At 43.7% G+C, this 21,922-nt stretch overlaps 1 protein-coding gene across 1 annotated transcript in view; it reads right to left on the reverse strand.

Annotated features, from left to right (window-relative positions):
* Positions 1–21,922, reverse strand: part of LOC121285708 (breakpoint cluster region protein-like) — a 596,997-nt gene that overhangs the window by 160,535 nt on the left and 414,540 nt on the right. The window contains exons 11-13 of the mRNA XM_041202403.1: positions 18,317–18,436; positions 11,873–11,948; positions 9,437–9,541 (exon numbers count right to left, since the gene is read on the reverse strand). Coding sequence (XP_041058337.1) covers positions 9,437–9,541; positions 11,873–11,948; positions 18,317–18,436 — 301 coding nt within the window. The remainder of the gene's footprint in view (positions 1–9,436; positions 9,542–11,872; positions 11,949–18,316; positions 18,437–21,922) is intronic.

Raw genomic sequence — 21,922 nt, forward strand, 5'->3', positions numbered from 1 at the left:
TTAATGGTTTCCTTTTCATCATGGGTGTCCAGTCCCTCTACACCACCATCCACCACTAACGCAGGCTTTGGGCACCCCATTTTTCCTTGAACAGAGGCCCAACCAGTTCCCTACCACCATCCCAGCTCATCTGCCTGGCTGAATTTGTTCCAACATTAAACAACTTCTCCTGACTCCACACATTGCCTCCAAAATAAAAAAGTGTTGCTATAAGAGTCCTTATTGGTCCTAGCCATGCTGCCTTTTCGTGGGATGTATGGAACATTCTTTGTTCCAGTCCTACTCTGGCCCCCTCCCTCACCCAATGCCACTTCCTGCTCTTGTCCCGAATGGGAAAATTCCATTCAAACTTTGCTTTCAATCCCACTCCACCCTTATCTTCACATGGTCCCTCTCTGACTTTTCCCTTCAGTATTGCTGAAAAAAGGGACATGCTACTGAGCTTTTTCTCTCATCAGGACAGATGCAAGACAACCAAATTTAAAAGGGAACAACAATTTATACTGTATGCTGGCAAGTGCACTCTGATTGGTAAAGGTGTTACCATGCAGAATGCACCAAGGAACAATAATCTCCCAAGCTTTTGTTTAAATTCAAAAAAGGCAAGTCGACTCTGATTGGCTGAGGCGTTACCATGGGGAATGCACCAGGAAACAGTTGCCTCCATGCATTTGTTTAATTGAAAAAGGTACAATGCCTGGATGTATTCTGTTGCAGAGGGCAGGGCCCTGCACAGGAATATATGTAGCTTCTAGCAAGCGTAAGTGAACCAGGGTGATGCCAAGTATGTAGGCCATACAGCCCAGTGATGGGTGGATTATATCAAACAGCACATGCCTTCAGCTGTTCACAACAGGCAGAGTACTGACCATACTCAAGCAGCTTGTACTTGCAAAACTCAGAAGATGGCATCCAACATTAGAAGCAATTCGGCGATTGGACAACACTTACTGAACAATTGAGAGTGTGCTAAGAATCACACGAACAACCAATTTAAGATTATCAGTTAAGCTTGCAATGTGCTTACACCCTGCCCTTGAGCCCATTGAGACCCTTAAGTAGCCAGTTAAGGACCTTATCCTGCCCTTGTTGCTATTTTACCCACTGCAGGGGATGGCCCATGCCGTAGGAAGCTCAGCAGCTACATGGACTGGTGTAGGATAAGGTGGGGGGGGGGTTGGGGGGAATCTCCTTTGCTGGTCCTCTGTGCCCATCAGAGGCACCTCCCTAAGATCACACTTTCCCTTTTATCCTGAACCCTTAATTCGGGCCCTGCAAACCCCTTACCACGGCAAAATCCTCTCACTTACCTTGATGTTGGCTCCAGTGATGATCACCATTGGTGGCTGCGTTTAGTACCGGCAGCGACCACAGGCAGCTTGGTGCTGCTGTGACCACTGAGCTGCCAGCCATCCAATTGGCTGGAAACTCTTGGAGGTGAGATTTTCTGTCCCTCGGGGGTTGCAAATCCAGCCTCTAGCCTATTAACAGCCAATTGACTATAAAATGTCAGTGGGGCAGCCGTTCTTTCTCTGGCTGCTCTTCCCACCAACCTTTTAAGTCAGGAAACAGGGCCCATGGCACCCCTAAAAATCAACACCCATGTGTTTTGTGGTGAAGGCCCTGAGCAGCAGAATGCAATGGGCGAAGGACTGGATAGTGGTAACGTGATTGATCATAACATGCAGGACAGAGCTATACATCCATATATAATTGTCCAGGGTGGGTACTTGGGTGACGGTTATCTCAGAGGGGTCCAGTGAATGGAAGGATGTGACAATTGTGGGACATTCCAGAAAAGCTACTGGTAAGTTTAAATATTAGTTGAGTATTCAGGATAACGGCCAAAAATTGAGATCCATGACACAAAACACAAAATGCTGGAAAAACTCAGCAGGTCGGACAGCATCTGTGGAGTGAGAAAAGCAAAGTTAACATTTTGAGTCCGTATTAATATGGACTCGAAGTATTACCTTTGTTTTTCTCTCTCCACAGATGTTGTCGGATCTGCTGAGATTTTCCAGCCTTTTTTGTTTTTTTGTCTCAGATTTCCAGTATCCACATCATTTTGCTCTTAATTGCAATCCTTGGACTGGCAGGCTTAGCTGAAAGACATTATTTTATTATTCATTTACGGGATATGGGCGTCACTGGCTAGGCCAGTATCCATCGTCCATCCGAATTGCCCTTGAGAAGATTGTGATGAGCTGCCTCCTTGAACCGCTACAGTCCCTGTGGTGTAGGTACATCTACTGTGCTGTTAGGGAGGGAGTTCCAGGATTTTGAAGCAGCAACAGTGAAGAAACGGTGATAGATTTCCAGGTAATGATGGTGAGTGGCTTGGAGGGGAACTTCCAGATGGTGGTGTTTCCATGCGTCAGCTGCCTTTGCCCTTTTAGATGTTAGCGGTCGTAGGTTTGGAAGGTGCTGCCTAAGGAATCTTGGTGAATTCTTGCAGTGCATCTTGTAGATGGTACACACTGCTGCCACTTGTGTCGGTGGTGGAGGGAGTGAATACTTCTGGAAGGGGTGCCAATCAAGTGGGCTACTTTGTCCTGGATGGTGTCAAGTTTCTTCAGTGTTGTGGGAGCTGCACTCATCCAGGCAAGTGGAGAGTATTCCATCACACTCCTGACTTGTGCCTTGTAGATGGAGGACAGGTTTTGGGGAGTCAGGGAGTGAGTTAGTTGCCGCAGGGTTCCTAGCCTCTGACCTGCTTTTGTAGGTACACTATTTATATGGCTGGTCCTATTCAGTTTCTGGTCAATGGTAAGCTCCAGCTTGTTGATAGTGGGGGATTCAGCGATGGTAATGTCATTGAATGTCAAGGGATAATGGTTAGATTCTCTTTTGTTGGGGATGGTCATTGCCTGGTACTTCTGTTTTACGTATGTTACTTGCCATTTGTCAGCCCACTTCTGACCTTATAATGGTAGGAAGGTCACGATGAAGCAGCTGAAGATGGTTGAGCCTAGGACAGTATCCTGAGGAACTCCTGCAGTGATGTCCTGGAACTGAGATGATTGACCTCCAACAACCACAAGCACCTGCCTTTGTGCTAGGTATGACTCCAACCAGCAGAGAATTTTCCCCCTGATTCCCATTGACTCCAGTTTTGGTAGTACTCCTTGATGCCACACTTGGTCAAATACTGCCTAAATCTTAATCTTATTCACTCTCACCTCACCTTTGGAGTTCAGCTCCTTTGTCCATGTTTGAACCAAGGCTATAATGGGGTCAGAAGTTGAGTGGCCCTGGTCGAACCCAAACTGAGCATCAGGGAGGTTATTGCTAAGCAAGTGCCACTTGATAGCACTATTGATGACCCCTTCTATCACTTTACTGATGATGGAGGGTAGACTGTTGGAGCGGTAATTGGCTGGGTTGGATTTGTCCTGCTTTTTGTGTACAGGACATACCTGGGCAATTTTCCACATTGCCGAGAGTTGCCAGTGTTGTAGCTATACTGGAACAGCTTGGTAAGGGGCAGGGCAAGTTCTGGAGCACAGGTCTTCAGTACTATTGCCGGAATATTGTCAGGACCCATAGCCTTTGCAGTATCCAGTGTCTTCAGGTGTGTCTTGATATCACATGGAGTGAACTGAATTGGTATGCTGAGATGCTGGGGACTTGGCACTTCTGGCTGAAGAATGTTGCAAATGCTTCAGCCTCATCTTTTGCACTGATGTGCTGGGCTCCCCCATCATTGAAGTTGGGGATATTTGTGGAGCCTCCTCCTCCAGTGATTTGTTTAATTGTCCACCACCATTCATGACTGGATGTGGCAGGACTGCAGAGCTGGTAGAGTTGGTGGATATGCTGGACTATGAGGTTACAGATTGTGGCAACATGATGGAGGATATCCTAATGTGAAGACAGGACTTTATCTCTACAAGGACTGTGTGGTGCTCACTATTCTGATACTATCATGCACAGATGCACCTGCAGCATCAGGTTGGGGAGGATGAAGTCAAGTATGTTTTTCCCTCTTGTTGGTTCCCGCACCACCTGCCAAAGGCCCAGTCTTGCAGCTATGTCCTTTAGGAGTCGGCCAACTTGGTCAGTAGTACCAAGCCACTCTTGATGTCCTCCACCCAGAGTATATTATGCGCTCTTGCCGGTCTTAATTCTTCCTCCGTGGTGTTCAACATGGATGTGTGCTGATTCAACAGCTTGGTAGAGGTGTGAGGGGGTGGCAGTACGAGATAATCAGCAGGACCATAAGACACTGGAGCCAAAATAGGCCATTCGGCTCATCGAGGTTTCCTTGCTGATGTTTGGCCTGATGCTATGAGACTTCATGGGGGCCGGAGTCAATGTTGAGGACTCCCAGGCAACTGCTTCCTGACTGTGTGCCACCGTGCCACCACCTCTACTGGGTCTGTCCTGCTGGTGGGACAGGACATGCCCAGGGATGGTGATGGTAGTGTCTGGGACATGATCTGTAATGTATGATTACACGAGTGTGACTATGTCAGGCTGTTGCTTGTCTAGTCTATGAGACATCTCTCCCAATTTTGGCACAAGCCCCCAAATGTTAGCAAGGAGGACATTGCAGGGTCGACAGGGCTTTGCTGTTATCGTTTCTGGTGCCTAGGTCAATGCCGGGTGGTCTGTCCGGTTTCATTCCTTTTTTGTGACTTTGTCGTGGTCTGTTACAACTGAGTGGCTCGCTAGGCCATTTCAGAGGGCATTTAAGAATGCTGTGGATCTGGAGTAATATATAGGCCAGACCAGGTGATGACGGCAGATTTCCTTCCCTAAAGGACATTAGTGAACCAGATGGATTTTTATGACAATTGACAATGGTCTCATGGCCATCATTAGACTTTTAAATCCAAATTTTTATTGGATTCAAATTCTGCCATGGTGGGATTGGAACCTGGGTCCCCAGAGCATTACCCTGGGTCTCTGGATTACCAGTCGAGTGACAATACCACTATGCCACTGCCTGGTGCAGGAAATGATGTGTGTCAGACAACAATCAAGAACTGGAGACAGACCCTTGGATATTATGAAAGAGAGATCTCACAGTAGTCATCCCACCAGACATAAATGGAAGTGGAAGCCATGGCTTGAAAAGATTAGACAATTAAGTAAAGGTCACAGAATAGTCTCACAAGAGAAACAGGAGTCCTCATGACCATTAACTTTTAGTGGTGCCCAATAAACTTGAAGATAAACCAATAAGAGAGGCAAAAGAAAGGGAGTTAGATGATTGGAGAGAGTTTGGAGTTCATTCTGAGGTACAAGTAAGGGTCAAACAGCCTTGTCACATAGGTGCATTTGTACTGAAAAAGTCCTTTCAAGTGGAAGTTATAAGATTCAAGTGAGGCTAGTTCATAGATGTCTGAAGAATGACTGGGTGATCCAAATGTTAGAGTGAATGAAAGAGATCTCAGAAATCTTTTCAAACTCTTCCAGCCACATATTCATGGGAACGTAGGTCAATTGGCCATCTTAATTCAGGGCGATGCTTTTCAGAAAGAACTGTTTTTAAAACCATCAAAAGAGGCAGCAGGTGCACAAAGAAAACTATGCAAACTAAATAAATGTGAATATGGCCTGAATGATGCTTTGAGGGTGTTATATTTATCAGTGAGATCTGTTTTGCTGAAAGTAAGTTGTGTTCAACTAAAAGCAGATCCCACGATGTTTTATTGATGTCATAAAGGAAAACTTTCAGTCACCTTCATGATGCAGATTTCTTATGGGCGGTCCTGTGCAATTTGAGAAATGTGCTATTAATAAGACTAAAGTAAAATTTGATTTGCCCAATCTATATGAATATTAAAGTCACCCATAATTACAGATGTTCCTTTATTACATGCGTCTCTAATTTCCTGTTTAATGCCATTCCCAACATCACCACTACAGTTTGGGGGTCCATATACAACCCCCCACTAATGTTTTTTGCCCTTTAGTGTTTCTCAGCTCTACCCATACAGATTCTACATTGTCGGAGCTAATATCTTTCTTCACTATTGCGTTAATTTCCTCTTTGACCAGCAATGCAACTCCACCACCTTTTCCTTTTTGTCTGTCCTTCCTAAACACTGAATACCCCTGGATGATCAGTTCCCACCCGTGGTCACCCTGCAGTCATGTCTCTGTAATCCCGACTATATCATACCTGTTTACATCTATTTGTGTGGTTAATTCATCCACTTTATTGCAAATGCTCCTCGTGTTAAGGCACAAAGCCTTAAGGCTTGTCTTTTTAATATTAATTGTCCCATTCCCACTATTTTTCACTGAGGCCCTGTTTGACTCTTGCCCTTGATTTCTCTGACTATCACTTTTCTTGTTCCGCTTTCTGTCTTTTGTTCTTGTCTTTGATTCCCCTTCCTCTGGCTCCTTGCATAGATTCCCATCCTCCTGCTATTTTAGTTTAGTTGAAACTTCATGAGGTCCAGAGTTGATGTTGAGGACTCACAGGGCAATTCCCTCCTGACTGTATATGACTGTGCCGCCACCTCTGCTGGGCCTGTCCTGCTGGTGGGACAGGACATACCCAGGGATGATGATGGTGGTGTCTGGGACATTATCTGTGAGGTATGATTCCATGAGGATGGTTATGTCAGGCTGTTGTTTGAGTCATCTGTGAGACAGCTCTCTCAAATTTGGCACTCGCCCTCAAATGTTAGAAAGGAGGACTTTGCAGGTTCAACTGGGCTGAGATTGCCGTTGTCATTTCTGGTACTAGGTCGATGCCAGGTGGTCCGTCTGGTTTCATTCCTTTTTTGTGACTTTGTAATGCTTTGTTACAACTGAGTGGCTCGCTAGGCCATTTCAGAGGACATTTAAGGGTCAACCACATTGCTGTGGGTCTGGAGTCAGAGACAGGTTTCCTCCCCTAAAGGACATTAGTGAACCAGATAGGTTTTTGCAACATCATCATCATTAGACTTTTAGTTCCAGATTTTTATTGAATTCAAATTCCACCATCTGCCATCGCAGGATTTGAACTCGGGTTCCCAGAACATTACCCCGTGTCTCTGGATTACTAATCACCTTTGCATTTTCAGACAATTCATCAAGGCTGACAGGATGACCCAGGCAATTATCCAAGAGGAGCAATACTGTGAAGGCGAGATTTCCGCTGATGCAATATTTTCTCCAGGCAAGGATGGCATACAGAGAGAACTATTCTTGAAAGAGTGCCCCTGTCATTCAGACTTTATCTAAATGCCAAATGATGCGCAGATGTTCCTTGCAATAACCCTTCAATGTCCATGGTGTCTTCGGCTGGTAAGGGCTTAAACTTTAAATCTCCTGCAGCGTTTCCGCCCAGCAGAACAGACAAGCAACCTTGTGCAACTTCAAATCCTGGCATCGTCTTCTCCTCTTCCAAAATGTATGTTCCCTGTAGCATATGTTCCCAAAAAAGCCCCATCTCATCAACATTAAAAACTTGGTTTGGTGAGGAGTCACTCTCTTCAATGACTCTCTTCAAATGGGCAAGGAATTCATCAGCCGCTTCTATATCAATACCAGCTGTTATGCTGGATATTTGAATTTTGGGCAGATAGGAATGCTTCTTGACTAGCATTGAAACTTTCTGACTGAGAACTCCTGCTCATTCTGTAAGTCTTCATACAGGCTTTTGGTTTTTTCTTTCTTCATGTTTAATAGTGATTTAAAAGTCTCATCCACATCAAAACTCCAAAATTTAAATCAAATTTAAATCTTCCAACTTTTTGTTTGAAAAAAAGAAACACTTTAAAAGTGATTGAAGAGTCTCACCTGAAACTCTGGCTTTGGATGCCTCTGTTTATTTTTTTAAAATAAAATGTTGCCTCGAATACAGGACCACATAACAGTACAATGGCAGCGACGCGACAGGATCCGATGATGCGTGAAACAGGAGAAAATGTTATAATGGAGATCAGCACTCAGAACGAGGAAATGGGACATAAGACAAACACCATTTTATAGTAAATCCACTTAAATCAGGGCACCTTAAAACGAGGACCTGGTCTAACTCTTCCTCAGAACGTCTTCATCTTACATTGTAGGACACCCTCCTCTAAGACCCTAATAATTTCTTCGTACATGCATTTCTTTTCGTAAGATAATCCAACAGTTGATGACTTAAATCCATCCGTCTAATTTTAGAGATTTCCTTCCTCTCTAGCTATTTTTGCAAACCAGCAAGGTCAACCCATAACCTTTTCTCGCTCACACTTTTCTTAGTGTGAGGTGCAGTGTTATTGTCACTGGACTAGTAATCCAAAACCAGTGGTAAGAAAGGCCGTGCAACAGCCAGGTCTTCCCCCAAGCTAACATGCCCAGCATCGAGACTCTAAATTACTCAAAGCCATCTCCACTGAAACACTTCAAGGGTGTTCTCAAGCTATCCCTGAAGAGGTCAAACATCTCCTCCAACCCATCAAGCCAGAGGGGAAGCAAGTCATCACTGAGCCGGAGGCACTGCCTAAGAAGAGACGGAAACTGGTGAATGATATCTAATTCAAATTTTTATAAAATTTATTTTATATTTAATGATTTATTTTAGTTTGCAAGTTATTTCAGCAAGGAATTCACAGTGCTGCACACATAGGGTATAGTATATCAACTTGTACATTGATTTTTTTCTGGGTAAGAAATGTCCCACTAAACCTAACTTCAGCTTTAACATTGATTCCTATGGGAAACCATGACTCATCTAAAGTTGATTCACTCAAAATGGCGATTTTCAGGAACGCAACTGCCACTTAAAGTGAGGACTTACTGTATTGGACTCTAAACGTTAACTCTGTTTCTCTCTCCACAGATGTTGCCAGACTGGCTGAGTTTTTCCAGTATTTTCTGTCTTACAATGCAATCCTTTACATAATATGGAGGTCTTTGATTTAAAACATTTTGATATTTTGATTGTACATATAACCCCTAAATTTTATTTAAGGAGGAAGAAGGGCATCTGTTAATTGTATGTTAAACTATATTTAACCTCAGCAGGTGGTGGGCATTAACTGGGAATTCACTTGTGTCCCTATAAATAAGAGCATACAAACTGTAGTTGCTGGTTTAGGAAATATATATTTGTAATTTAATTCTCTGCAAATAAATGTTAAAAAAATGTTTAAAGATTGGCTCCATCTGGCCTTCTGGAATATAGCATCATGGAATCTTTTATATCCATCTGAGAGAGCAGGTAGGACGTCTCACAACAGATGATACTCCTGACAATGCAGCATCCCCTAAAGTACTGCACTGGAATGTCAGCCTCAGACTTTTGTGTTTAAGCATCTGGAGTAGGACTTATAGAAGATTGGGAGGAGGCTTGTGTGGAGTATAAACACTGCGTGGGCCTGGTGAGCTGAATTTCTGTGCTATAAATTACTTTGTAAGAGAAAATATGACAGAAGACATTCAGAAACACCTCATTCAAAGCCATGTTCAGAAGATCACAAAGGCATTCTATGCTGCTTACCTTCTTTATTGATAGTTAATGGAATGTTGTGGACAGTTTGCAGTTTCACACATGAATTTGTGAGCATCTGTAGTTCAACAGAGGTGAGGGAAAAACTCTTAAAACCTGAAACAAAAGAAATACATTTCAGCTATTGTACTGAAAATGCAACATTAGCAGGAGGACTTGAAAAGAGAATGGAAAACAAATCTTTTTATCTTGTTTTTTTCAGAAGTATCATAACACAATGTTGACAAAGTCCACAAACTTAGACCAGGAAGGGCCACTGAAGAGGACAATGTAATGGGTTTCAAAAGAAAATTACACTTCTGGATAGAAATGGGATTAAGGGGCATTTTGAGAAGTCAAATATGTAGGACTGGATCATTCTACCTTGTTGAGCATTAAAACAGTTGTTCCTCAGAATTCTTTTGAATATCAGTTATGTTTAATTTCCCAATTATTGCCTGCAGGAGGTGTTAACTACTGTTGGGGTGTGTCTTCATGCATGACAATGAGAGAGAGAAGAATGGAGAGGAGAGAAAGGACAGGGAGTAAGGGGAAAGAGAGAAAGCAGAGAGAGAGATAAAGAGGAAGAGAGAGAGAGACAGCAAGAGAGGGAGAAGGGGAGAGAGAGAGAATGAGAGGCAAAAGGGAAAGAGAGAGGGTAAAGGGGGAGTTGAGAGAGGAAAGGGGGCGGGAGGGGGGAAAGGGATGGGGGGGTGAAAGAAAGGAAAGGGGGCAAAAGAGGGGAAAGGAATGGGGGGGTGAAAGAGAGGAAAAAAGGGGAAAAAGGGGAAAGGACGGGCACGTGAGGGGAAAGGACGGGGGCGTGAGGGGAAAGGACGGGTGAGGGAGCGAGGGGGCCATGTGAGGGACCGAGCGGACCAAGTGAGGGAGCAAGGGGAATCAGGGATGGAGAGGGAAACAAGGAATAAGAGGGAAATGGGGATCAAGATGGAAACGGGGAACAAGAGGGAAACGGGGAACGAGAGGAAAATGGGGAACAAGAGGGGAAAACAGGCAATGAGAGGGAAAGGAGGAGAGGGCTGGTGAGGGGGAGAGGAAAGGGGAGAGGAACTAGGAGGCAAGGGAGTAGAAGGAAGGTGAGGGGGAGAGGGAAGGCGAGGGGCAGAGGGGAGGCGAGGGGGAGAGGGAAGGAGAGGCAGAGCAGAAAGGAGAGGCGGAGCAGAAAGGAAATGGGGAGCGGGAAGGAAATGGGAGCGGGAAGGAAATGGGGAGAGGGAAATAATTGGGGAGAGGGATATAAATGGGGAGAGGGAAGGAAAGGCAAAGGTGGAAGGAAAGGCAAAGGTGGAAGGAAAGGGGAAGAGCGAGAGCGGAACGGAAGAGAGTGAAGGAACAGGGATGGAGGGAAGGAAAGTGGGAGAGGGGGAAGTGTAAGGTAAAGAGAGGGGGATAGTGAAGAGAAAAATAGAGGAACTGAATGAGAAAGAAGTGATTGAGAATATGCATGTGACTGCCTGTCCTTTTGCTTTGCCCATTCTGTCAGTCAGAGTTGCTACCCTGAGCCTAATATGTAGCAATACATAGAATTTACTGCACAGAAACAACATTTGGTCCATAGGACTATGCAGCTGTTTATGCTCCATGAGTCTCCTCCCACCCTTCTTCATCTCACGCTATCAAAATATGCTGCCAATTCCTTTCTCCCTGTTGTGTGTATTTAGCTTCCCCCTAAATTGATCCATGATATTCAACTCAACCCTCCACATTCCCACCTTTCTTTGGATAAGGACGTACCTCCTGAATTCCCTGCTGGTTCATTAGTGACTATCTTATGTTCATGGTCCCCAGTTCTCCTCTCTCTGAGAAGTGAAAACATCTTCTTTACGTAAACCCTATTGAATCTTTCAGGATCTTAAAGACCCCTATCAGGTCACCTCACAGCTTTCTTTTTTTTGAGAAAAGAGCCCAGTCTGTTCAGTCTTTCCTGATGGGTATAACCTCCTAGGTCTTTGTGAATCTTTCTTGCATCCTCCCCAGGGTCTCTATGTCCTCTATATAATAGGCAGACCAAAACTGTTTTGGTGTAAATTGAATAGAATGATAGCAGCAAACAAAGTAATGTGAATGCTGGAAAGTTAACAACAGAATAGAACAACATCCTGGATTAGCAAGTGTGGCAGGAAGTCATCCTCTCACTACAAGATGTGATGTCTGCTTTTGTATAAATAACAAACAATTCAATTCACATTTCAAGACAGACACATTATAAGCTGGTTGTGAAAAAAAATCCTACGGGCAATCTTGAGAGTTAATCCTTTACAAACAAATCTAGCATAATAAAATTACAAATTTAAAAACATTTAACTCTGACAACAATATTTTTATGCTATACTGTAAGTGCTTTATTTACAAGTCACTGGGAAGCTTTCAGCATTGTATTGTAAGCCCTGTCCAACATCTTGGCAGAAATGAAATAAAATCACTTACATTTCTTTTGCTGTTCCCGGATGATTTCTCTCCATTCAGCTCTCTCATAATCTGATGATATCAGGAAGACATAGCTCTACAGATAGGGAACAGTCTTACTATATACAAATTTAATGAAGTCATCATAAAATTAATAGGACAATTTATCAACATTATTGAATACAGGCCTAACAGTCTCACAAACTAAAAGATTGATGTCTCACTAGTCTGACACATATCTAATACCTCAAACACAGAATGGATGCCCTTCAAGTAGGAGAAAAATATTTTAAAAATTGGTGAATTGATAAGCTTTATTCTGAATTCTTCTCCATATTCTTTCCTGGTCTACACCATCTCAGCTGTCTGCGTTCAATTTAGTCCAAAGGCGTTTTGCTGTGGACACAATATTCAGGAGGTCCAACCCCAGCCTATCAATCATTTTGAGGTGTGACATTTTTGAGAAATCAGACTGCAGTGGGTTGAACCACAGAGTATTGGGATTTTGGTTGCGCCTACAATGTGCTCAGTTTCTGACTTCAATCGTACTGCTGTGTGTTGTATGTTGGTTGTGACTGGCTAAGGAATGGCTGCAAAGGCATAGGTATGTCTGAACAATAACTGGTTTATTACAAGAACATAACTATTCATTGATGCACAAGACTACAGGTGTTACTCAGTCTAAGCCATGAGCTTTCTTCTTCTAGACTCCTAATCATGACTCACTCATATCATCTTGTGGACAGTACTGTTTCTCCAGTCCCACACGTTAACTCTTTCAGCCTAGACCCCAATACTACATCTCCCCCCAAGTCTTTGTGCAAATATTGTTTACATTTATATTTACATACTTACCCTCCATGCCCCCCCACCCCGCCGCCCCCCCAATCCCGCACCAAGTCTCAGACTTTCATAGGGTTAATCGGTCTGGAGGTTTCACAACTCTCACTGACTGTGTCCTTGTGAGGCTTGGAAGATCAGTAGTCTCCCTCTGGACTTCTTTGCTTTGACGTGGCTGGTCTTCGGTATTAGTTGTACGGGAGATGGTGGCATAGTGGTTTTGTTACTGGACCAGTATTCCAGAGACCCAGGGTAATGCTCTGGGGACCCGGGTTCGAATCTCACCATTGCATTTGAATTCAATAAAAATCTGGAATTAAAAGTTTGATGATGACCATTAAACCATTGCCGATTGTTGTAAAAACCCTTGGGGAAGGAAATCTGCTGTCCTACATGTGGACTCCAGACCCACAGCAATGTGGTTGCAGTCCTAGCCAGCGATGCCCACATGTCATGAAGAAAAAAAATATCTGGTGCATTGTCGGTTTGACTCTCAACATCTGGTTATCCCAAATGTATAATGGAAGGTTTTTCCCATCTGGATCTAGACTTGATCCTCTTCTTCCTCTCTTGATCCATCGTTTGTCTCTCATGATTGGGTTTTGTGGGTTTATCCCTTTCTTTATGTTTACTATGTTCCCTATCCTTGTTTGATGAGTTGACCCTGATTCCTTTTGACGGTCTCATCCGCCATTCTTTAAGTCTGGAGCAATGACTCCTTGTAGCCTCTGGTTTATGAAGTTTTGGGGAATCTTGGATTGCTGCCTCCATGTAGGCAAGACAGGAAGCTGTGAGGAAGGCACTTGATCAATATTTTGCTGTCCCTTGAATTCCAGTAACCCCTGTGTGGCAGGAAGGTCAGCGTCTGCCAACGTGGAAGAGGTGGACATCGCCTTGTTTGGTTCTATCTCTGGTTCTGGACTTGTTTGACTGCTTGCACCCTGGACTACCACTTTTGGTGAATGGACAGGTGTAGATGCACTTATCAAGGGGTCACCACTGTCAGATGAATGTGACAGTGTACCAGACTTTCCCATTGCTTAGTTTTCATCTTCCACACTCTCTGCTGATGCCCTGAGTGATGAAGGGTCATGGTCACACTCAGATACTTGTTGGTCCAATTGGGTCAGTACCACATCAGGAAGGACAAGTTTATTGTCTGCCCCTTAGCCATCTTCTTGGGAAAAGGCTGGATTATCGGCCTCAGTGAAGAGTGTTGAAATATCAGCATTGAAGTCCCAGTCAGGGCCATCAGAGCATTTGGACGGTTTGAGGGGCTATGATTTGGCATAATCGATGACTATCAGTACATTGACATTTTCCGCTGCTAAGATGAGGTTGAGGTCGACACAGGCATTTCGGCTCAGAAGAGAAAATTCCTGATTGCGAATAACATATAATGCTTCCAGCATCGGTTTGTTCCTGTATTGGAGCATTGCTTTTAACATGACTACAACTGGTAGTTTGATCCCTCCTGGACCATACAACGGCGTTTCAGTTGTCCTCAGACACTTTTACTATCATGGCTCTTTATCAGACAGGGCTGTGACGCTTGCTCCTATATCCAATTTGAAATTAGTGATGTATCCATTGACACAAATGTCTGCATTACAGAAAGTATATCTTGGATCGTTGATCTCGCCTGGGAAGCATTGTTGCTTCTTTTTTGATGAGATTCCTCCATTTCGTTCATGGCTTTGTGTGCAAGGATTCTCTCATTATCCGCTACATATCTAGAGGTTTTAGTTCTGCACATTTTTCCAAGATGTCCCAACCTTTTACCATGAACACATTCTTCAATGTTCGCAGGACACTGATTGCATCTGTGGGGCTTTTTGGTGCCACAGTGCTGGCATGGTTTACCCTCATCTTGAGCTTTTGTTCCACCAGGTCTTTTTTGCCCCAGAGTGTCTTTGGCTTTCTGTTGCTTAATAAGCTGTACCATCTTTGAGGGTTTTCTGAACCATGGTTTGTCTCCCCACCTTAGTATAATTCTATTTTGCTGACAGAACTCTGATTGTCTGACTAACTATATCGTCTTCTCCAAAGTTAAGTCTCCTTTGTAATGCAATAGCTCAGAAAGGCTGTCATTGGTTACCGCGACTTATGATGTGGTATCGTGTCTACTCAGATTCAAGATCACCATACTCACAACCTTCAGCCAGTCGATACAGGTATCTAATGGTTCCAGGTTTCTGGATCCTTTTGCTAAACTTGGTTCTTTCTAATCTCTTGTTACTCCATAGGTTAAAATAATTATCAAAAGCTTTCAAGACCTCTTTGAATCTGTCTGTTTCATTAACGCCTTGTCCTGTTATCACATCATCAACAATCGCTCCAATAGAGTACAATAATGTTTTGAGTTGTTCAGCCTCTGACTTATTGTTTAATCCAGATGCAATTCTGAATCTTAAAAATCTCTCCCTCCATTGTGCCCAATTGTGCCCAGTCTGATCTGGCTCTTCCATGTGCCCAAATCGTTCTGGCAAGATGAATTTGGTGAATAGCTGTTTTAAGCTCTTAGAAGGTTTGCCTGGATCTTTTAAAGTTCTGCTGCAGTAATGGAGTTTTCCCATGCTGGTCAGGCTTTTATTGATCCCTGCTGTGGTCAATGACCCTCTCTGGTAGTTGTTCCTAAACTTTTCAGAATTTAAAATTATTCACTGGAATTAATTATTAAGGCCAGTTCACTGCTGTCCTCCATTTGGACAATTGTTTGAGTGTGAGCAGCCTATTTTTTTTTCAACTGCTGCCATGTGGTCGCCATGTGCAATGGCGCTGACGTTGGACGGGGCTGCGGGTGCAATGACACGTGCTCACTCATAAGGAATTCTCCCAGTGCTGCCTGCTGACTGTGCTGTAAATTTGAAGCTTTTAAGCCTTTTACAAGGTTTACTCATACTTCCTCGAATCATCATCAGGTTCTTTGACTCTGCTGCTGGATCGGGATTTTTCACGGACCATGCTGTGGTGTAGCCCTTAGTAAGTTGAACAGTTATTTCATCTCTGCTGCAATCTCCACGTCTTGTATGGAGTTCTTTTGGCAGTTTTCAACTGTCTTACCAAAGTCTTCAGTTTTGGCATCTTTATTCAGGTCAGGCTTGAAATTTTTTTTTTCAATTGATTTTCAGAAATTTCAGGGTCCTTCACTGCTGCCACAATGTTTTTTTTATTCGTTCATGGGATGTGGGCTTTGCAGGCTGAGCCAGCATTTATTGCCCATCCCTAGTTGCCCTTGAGAAGGTGGTGAGCTGCCTTCTTGAACCGCTGCAGTCCATGTGGTGTGGGTACACCACAGTGCTGTTAGGAAGGGAGTTCCAGGATTTTGACCTAGTGACAGTGAAGGAACAGCGATATATTTCCAAGTCAGGACGGTGAGTGACTTGGAGGGGAACTTCCAGGTGGGTGGTGTTCCCATCTATTTACTGCCTTCTCCTTCTGGATGGTAGTAGTCATGGGTTTGGAAGGTGCTGTCGAAGGATCCTTGGTGAATTCCTGCAGTGCATCTCGTAGATGGTACACTGCTGCAACGGTGGTGGAGGGAGTGAATGTTTGTGGACGTGGTGCCAATCAAGCGGACTGCTTTGTCCTGGATGGTGTCAAGCTTCTTGAGTATTGTGGAAGCTGCACTCATCCAGTGGGGAGTATTCCATCATACTCCTGACTTCTGCCTTGGGAAGTCAGGTGGTCAGTTACACGTTGTACTATTCATAGCCTCTGACCTGCTCTTGTAACCACAGTGTTTACATGCCAGCTCAGTTTCTGGTTGATGGTAACCCCCTGGATGTTGATAGTGGGTGATTCAGTGATGGTAATGCCAATGAACATCAAGGGGCAATGGTTGGATTCTCTCTTGTTGGAGATGGTCATTGCCTGACATTTGTATGATGCAAATGTTACTTGCCACTTGTCAGCCCAAGCCTGAATATTGTGCAGTTCTTGTTGCATTTGGACATAGATTGCTTCAGTATCTGAGGAGTCGCGAATGGTGCTGAACATTGTGCAATCATCAGTGAACATCTCCACTTCTGACTTTATGATGGAAGGGAGGTCATTGATGAAACAGCTGAAAATGGTTGGACTGAGGACACTACCCTGGGGAACTCCTGCAGTGATTCCTGGAGCTGAGATGACTGACCTCCAACAACCACAACAATCTTCCTTTGTGCTAGGTATGACTCCAACCAGGGGAGAGTTTTAGCCCTGATTCGCATTGACTCCAGTTTTGCTAGAGCTCTTTGATGCCAAACTCGGTCAAATGCAGCCTTGATGTCAAGGACAGTTACCCTCACCTCACCTCGGGAGTTCAGCTCTTTTGTCCATGTTTGAACCAAGGCTGTAACGAGGTCAGGAGCTGAGTGGCCCTGGCGGAACCCAAACTGGGCTTCCGTGAGCAGGTTATTGCTAAGCAAGTGCCACTCGATAGCCCTGTTGATGACCTTTTCTATTTCTTTACTGATGATCGAGTGTAGACTGACGGGACGGTCGTTGGCTGGGTTGGATTTGTCCTGCTTTTTGTGTACAGGACATACCTGGGCAATTTTCCACATAGTCGGGTAGATGCCAGTGTTGTAACTGTACTGGAGCAGCTTGGCTGGGGGCGCGGCAAGTTCTGGAGCACAAGTCTTCAGTACTATTGCTGAAAGTGGGGGCAGGGTTCGAAGTAGCCTTTGCAGTATTCAATGCCTTCAGCCATTTCTTGACATAACGTGGAGTGAATCGAATTTGGTGAAGACTGCCATCTGTGATGCTGGGGACCTCCGGAGGAGGCCAAGATGGATCATCCACTTGGCACTTCTGGTTGAAGATTGTAGCAAATGCTTCAGCCTTATCTTTTGCATTGATGTGTTGGCCTCCTCCATCAATGAGGATGGGGATATTTGTGGAGCCTCCTCCTCCAGTGAGTTGTTTAACTGTCTACCACCATTCATGACTGGATGTGGCAGGACTGAAGAGCTTAGATCTGATCCGTTGGTTGTGGGATCACTTAGCCCTGTCTATCACTTGCTGCTTATGTTGTTTGGCACACAAGTAGTCCTGTGTTACAGCTTCACCAGGTTGCCTGGTGCTGCTCCTGGCATGCCCTCCTGCACTCTTCATTGAACTCTTCATGTTGTTTGTTGGTTGTGAGTGGCTAAGAAATGGTTGCGGTGACAAAGGTATATCTGAACAGTAACTAGATTATTAGAACATTACTATTTTCAGAACAAAATTACAGGCTTTACTCTAAGTCATGAGCTTTCTCCTCTTAGACTCCTAGTAATGTGACTCATTCTTGCATCATCATGTGGGTGGCACTGTTTCTCCAGTCTCACACATTAACTCTTTCAGCCCTGAACACATTAAGACTACACTGTGGTGAAGGCACTCTGCAGGGGCCTGGTTCTACTGCCCCTGCAATAAAAATTAAGTAACCTTCATTCCAGGACCATTGTTACACACTTTCTTATGGGCAATATAATAGAAGGATAGTTAACAGGTTGACTGCTTGCCAACAGGGCATTGTGTGGAAAGTACCAACTTAGTTCCCCCTCAATATCATTCAACATTTTTAGGATGCCCTGGCCAATGTGAATAACAGGTTTGAAACATACAAGCCCAGTGACTGGACATAGTGACACTCACCTTGCCATGTCTGTTATGTACCCTGAAAGCCATGTTTGGAGACATCAGCAGTAACAAGGATTCTTGTTCTGATAGTTTCTTTTTCAGTCGTTCAATCACTTTGCTGCCTTTATTGGCTCTCTGAACAAAAAGCACAAAATTGAGATCAGTATTTTCAGAGCTGCAACAAAATAATGCGGGGAACATTTCCTTCCCAGATACACAAACAATAATAGATAATGGAACTTCCATTGCAACTGAAGCTTGCAAATCCCACTCAATATCAATAACCTCTAGCCCTTCATTCAGTTAATTGCTTAGCATACGATATATTATCATTGAGCTGGTGATGCCCCCTATTCTCTGAAATTAGTGGATAACGTTGCAGCAGTAACTAATGGTAATGGTCACTATTCAAGATACTCCAGAGGATGGTGCTATGTTTAAAAATAATGGCTCAGATCTTGTGCTCCAAATAGTGATGAACACTGAGAGGGGTAGACAGCAGCAGAACCACAATTTCCAAGGAGTTGACTTACACTCAAATCCGAAATTGTGGTTTACCAAAAATGGCTCCAGAGAAACTGATAGTCTAGTCTGGATCTGTCAGCGTGTAAAATTGGGCTGAGTGTCCTGTACTTAAACTGTCGCTGGTGCTGATTTATTTAGGGCTGGTCCAAGCACCTCTAGGATCCCCACCCTGGCACATCTCTCCCTGACAATGCTACCCCCACCCCCACCATCATACCTTCTTCAATTCTGCTGACGCTGGAAACGAGCTGGAAGTCCTGGTCGGGATGGGGCTGGGCAAAGTCATGGGGGGTGACGGAGCTGGGAACAGGGTACAAAGCAGGGGGTGAGAGGTTGATGGGGGTGATGAGGCTGCCGGGGGAGTCAGAGGAACAGGAGTGTTGATTTGCAGAGCTGGAGGTGTCAGGGAGATTGAATTAAAAGCTAAATAAATAAATCATTTCAAAATATTAAAAATACTTACTTGTTATTGAGCTGAACGCAGACCTCAAGATCTTGAGCTCATGACCTTGCTGGAATTGTACCTCATCGCTCAGTCTCCCTACTAACCTTGCTGATAGATCCATGCTGCAGCTGGGAGAGCAAGATCCCATTTGCAGCCTACGTGAAAGGTAAGAACATAATTTAAAATGCAGCCAGCAGAGTAAGCCTACACCTCACTGCTGACTACAAGATCCAAGCCAATACAAGAGCTCCGGTTATCGTTACTTGCTCCAGAAGTAGTGTAGTTGCAATAAACAAATATTAAAGCTCATAATTTCCTCTGACTAAATATTAGTAATGTTACAGGAGATTCGCTACTATCACAAAACGATAATCCTATATATTTGCTACGACTGATGCAGTTGGTAAAGCAGAGCTACTTAAAATTCCCAGAGGGAAACTTTAAACGACTGTCATTACCTATAATTTTAAGTGTCATGTTTGAAGTACGACTCTAAGTTCAGGAATCAGACCTCCAGTTCTCAAGGTATTACATTAAACTAATTGAAACATTTTATTAACTTACAAAGGTTAAAATATGTACACATGGCTACAAATTACCACTATCATAAATTTTAACAAATTCTGAAACTAATCTCCATTAAGGCAGCAGCAACCCATAGACTTAACCAAACACCAGGCAAAGCATTTTCATCGTACAAATTCAAAATGAGGCTCTTTGCACTGTGGAGCCAGTTGGACCAGTTGGAGGCTTGCAGCTGTCTTTTGCTCACACACCCGAAAACTGCTGAAGTTACATCTACCACCACTCATTGAATTCAAATACTCATTGTCTCACCAGCCTCTTTTTTAACTTCACTTCACTTTTTAACTATAAAACCCCTTTCATAGTACCAATTTTATTAGTAACATAAACATATGGCTTGGTATCTGCTAGATAGGCGTCAAGTTTTCACCTCACTTCTTGAATGCTCTATTCAAAAAATGCAAATGCATGCTATCTCTCTTCCATATCAAAACTAGTACCTATCAAAGCACCTAGACGAGCTGACTTTTATTCAATTAAGACAAACCTGCAGACTAAACTTCTATTATTATAGACTGCCCAATAATCAGAGAGGATTGGAGAAGCAAATCTGTAGAGAGATTGCAGACCGATGAAAGAAACAGAAAGTTGTGATAGTAGGGGATTTTAACTTTCCACATATTGGCTGGGTCTCCCATACTGTAAAAGGGCTTGTTGGTTTGGAGCTTGTCAAATGTGTTCAGGAAAGCTTTCTAAATCAATATATAGAGGTTCCAATGAGAGAGGATGCAATACTTGATCTCCTATTAGGGAACCAGACAGTTCAGGTGACAGAGGTATGTGTAGGCGAACATTTTGGGTCCAGTGACCACAATGTCATTAGTTTTAATTATGGATAAGGATAGGTCTGGTCCTCGAGTTGAGATTCTAAATTGGAGAAAGGCCAATTTTGTGGAAATGAGAAAGGATCTAGGAAGAGTGGATTGGGATAAGTTGTTTTCTGGCAAGAATGTGTTCAGTAAGTTCAAGGCATTCAAAGGCGAAATTTTGAGAGTGCAGAGTTTGCATGTTCCTGTCAGGATTAAAGGCAAAATTAACAGGCATAGGGAAACTTGGTTTTCAAGGGATATTGGCGATCTGGTTAAGAAGAAGAGGGAGGTGTATAGCAGATATAGGCAACAAGGAGCAAATGAAGTACTTGTAGAGTATAGAAAATGTAAGAAAATACTAAAGAAGGAAATCAGGAAGGCAAAAAGAAGACATGAGGTTGCTTTGGCAGATAATGTGAAGGTAAACCTGAAGGGTTTCTACAAGTATATTAAAAGGATAGTAAGGCACAAAATTGGTCCCCTTGAAGATCAGAGTGGTCGTCTATGTGTGGAGCCTCACGAGATGGGGGAGATCTTAAACAGTTTTTTTGCATCAGTATTTACTCAGGAAACTGGCATAGTGTATAAGGAAGGAAGGGAAACAAGCAGTAGTGTCATGAAACATATAGAGATTAAAGAGGAGGAGATGCTTGCTGCCTTACAGTGAATAAAGGTAGATAAATCCCCCGGGCTTGACATGATATTCCCTCGGACCTTGAGAGAGATTAGTGTAGAAATTGCAGGGATCCTGGCAGAAATATTTAAAAAGTCCTTAGCCACGGTTGAGGTGCCGGAGAATTGGAGGCAGCTCATGTTGCTCAGTTATTTAAAAAAGGCTCCAAAAGTAAACCAGGTAATCACAGGCCAGTGAGCCTGATGTCTGTAGTAGGTAAATTATTGGAAAGTGTGCTGAAAAATCAGATATACAATTATTTGGACAGCCAAGGGCTGATTAAGGAGAGTCAGCATGGCTTTGTGCGTGGTAGGTCATGTTTAACGAACCTTGTAGAGTTTTTCAAGGAGGTTACCAAGAAAGTAGATGATGGAAAGGCTGTGGATGCTGTCTACATGGACTTTAGTATGGCCTTTGACAAGATCCCACATGGGAGGTTAGCTCAGAAGGTTCGGACACTTGGTATCCATGGAGAGGTTGTAAAATGGATTTGAAATTGGCTGTGTGGGAGAAGACAGAGAGTGGTAGTGGATGATTGCTTCTCAGACTGGAGGCCTGTGACTAGTGGTGTACCTCAGGGATCT

Source organism: Carcharodon carcharias, chromosome 13, assembly GCF_017639515.1.
Source record: "Carcharodon carcharias isolate sCarCar2 chromosome 13, sCarCar2.pri, whole genome shotgun sequence".
Classification (NCBI taxonomy): domain Eukaryota; kingdom Metazoa; phylum Chordata; class Chondrichthyes; order Lamniformes; family Lamnidae; genus Carcharodon; species Carcharodon carcharias.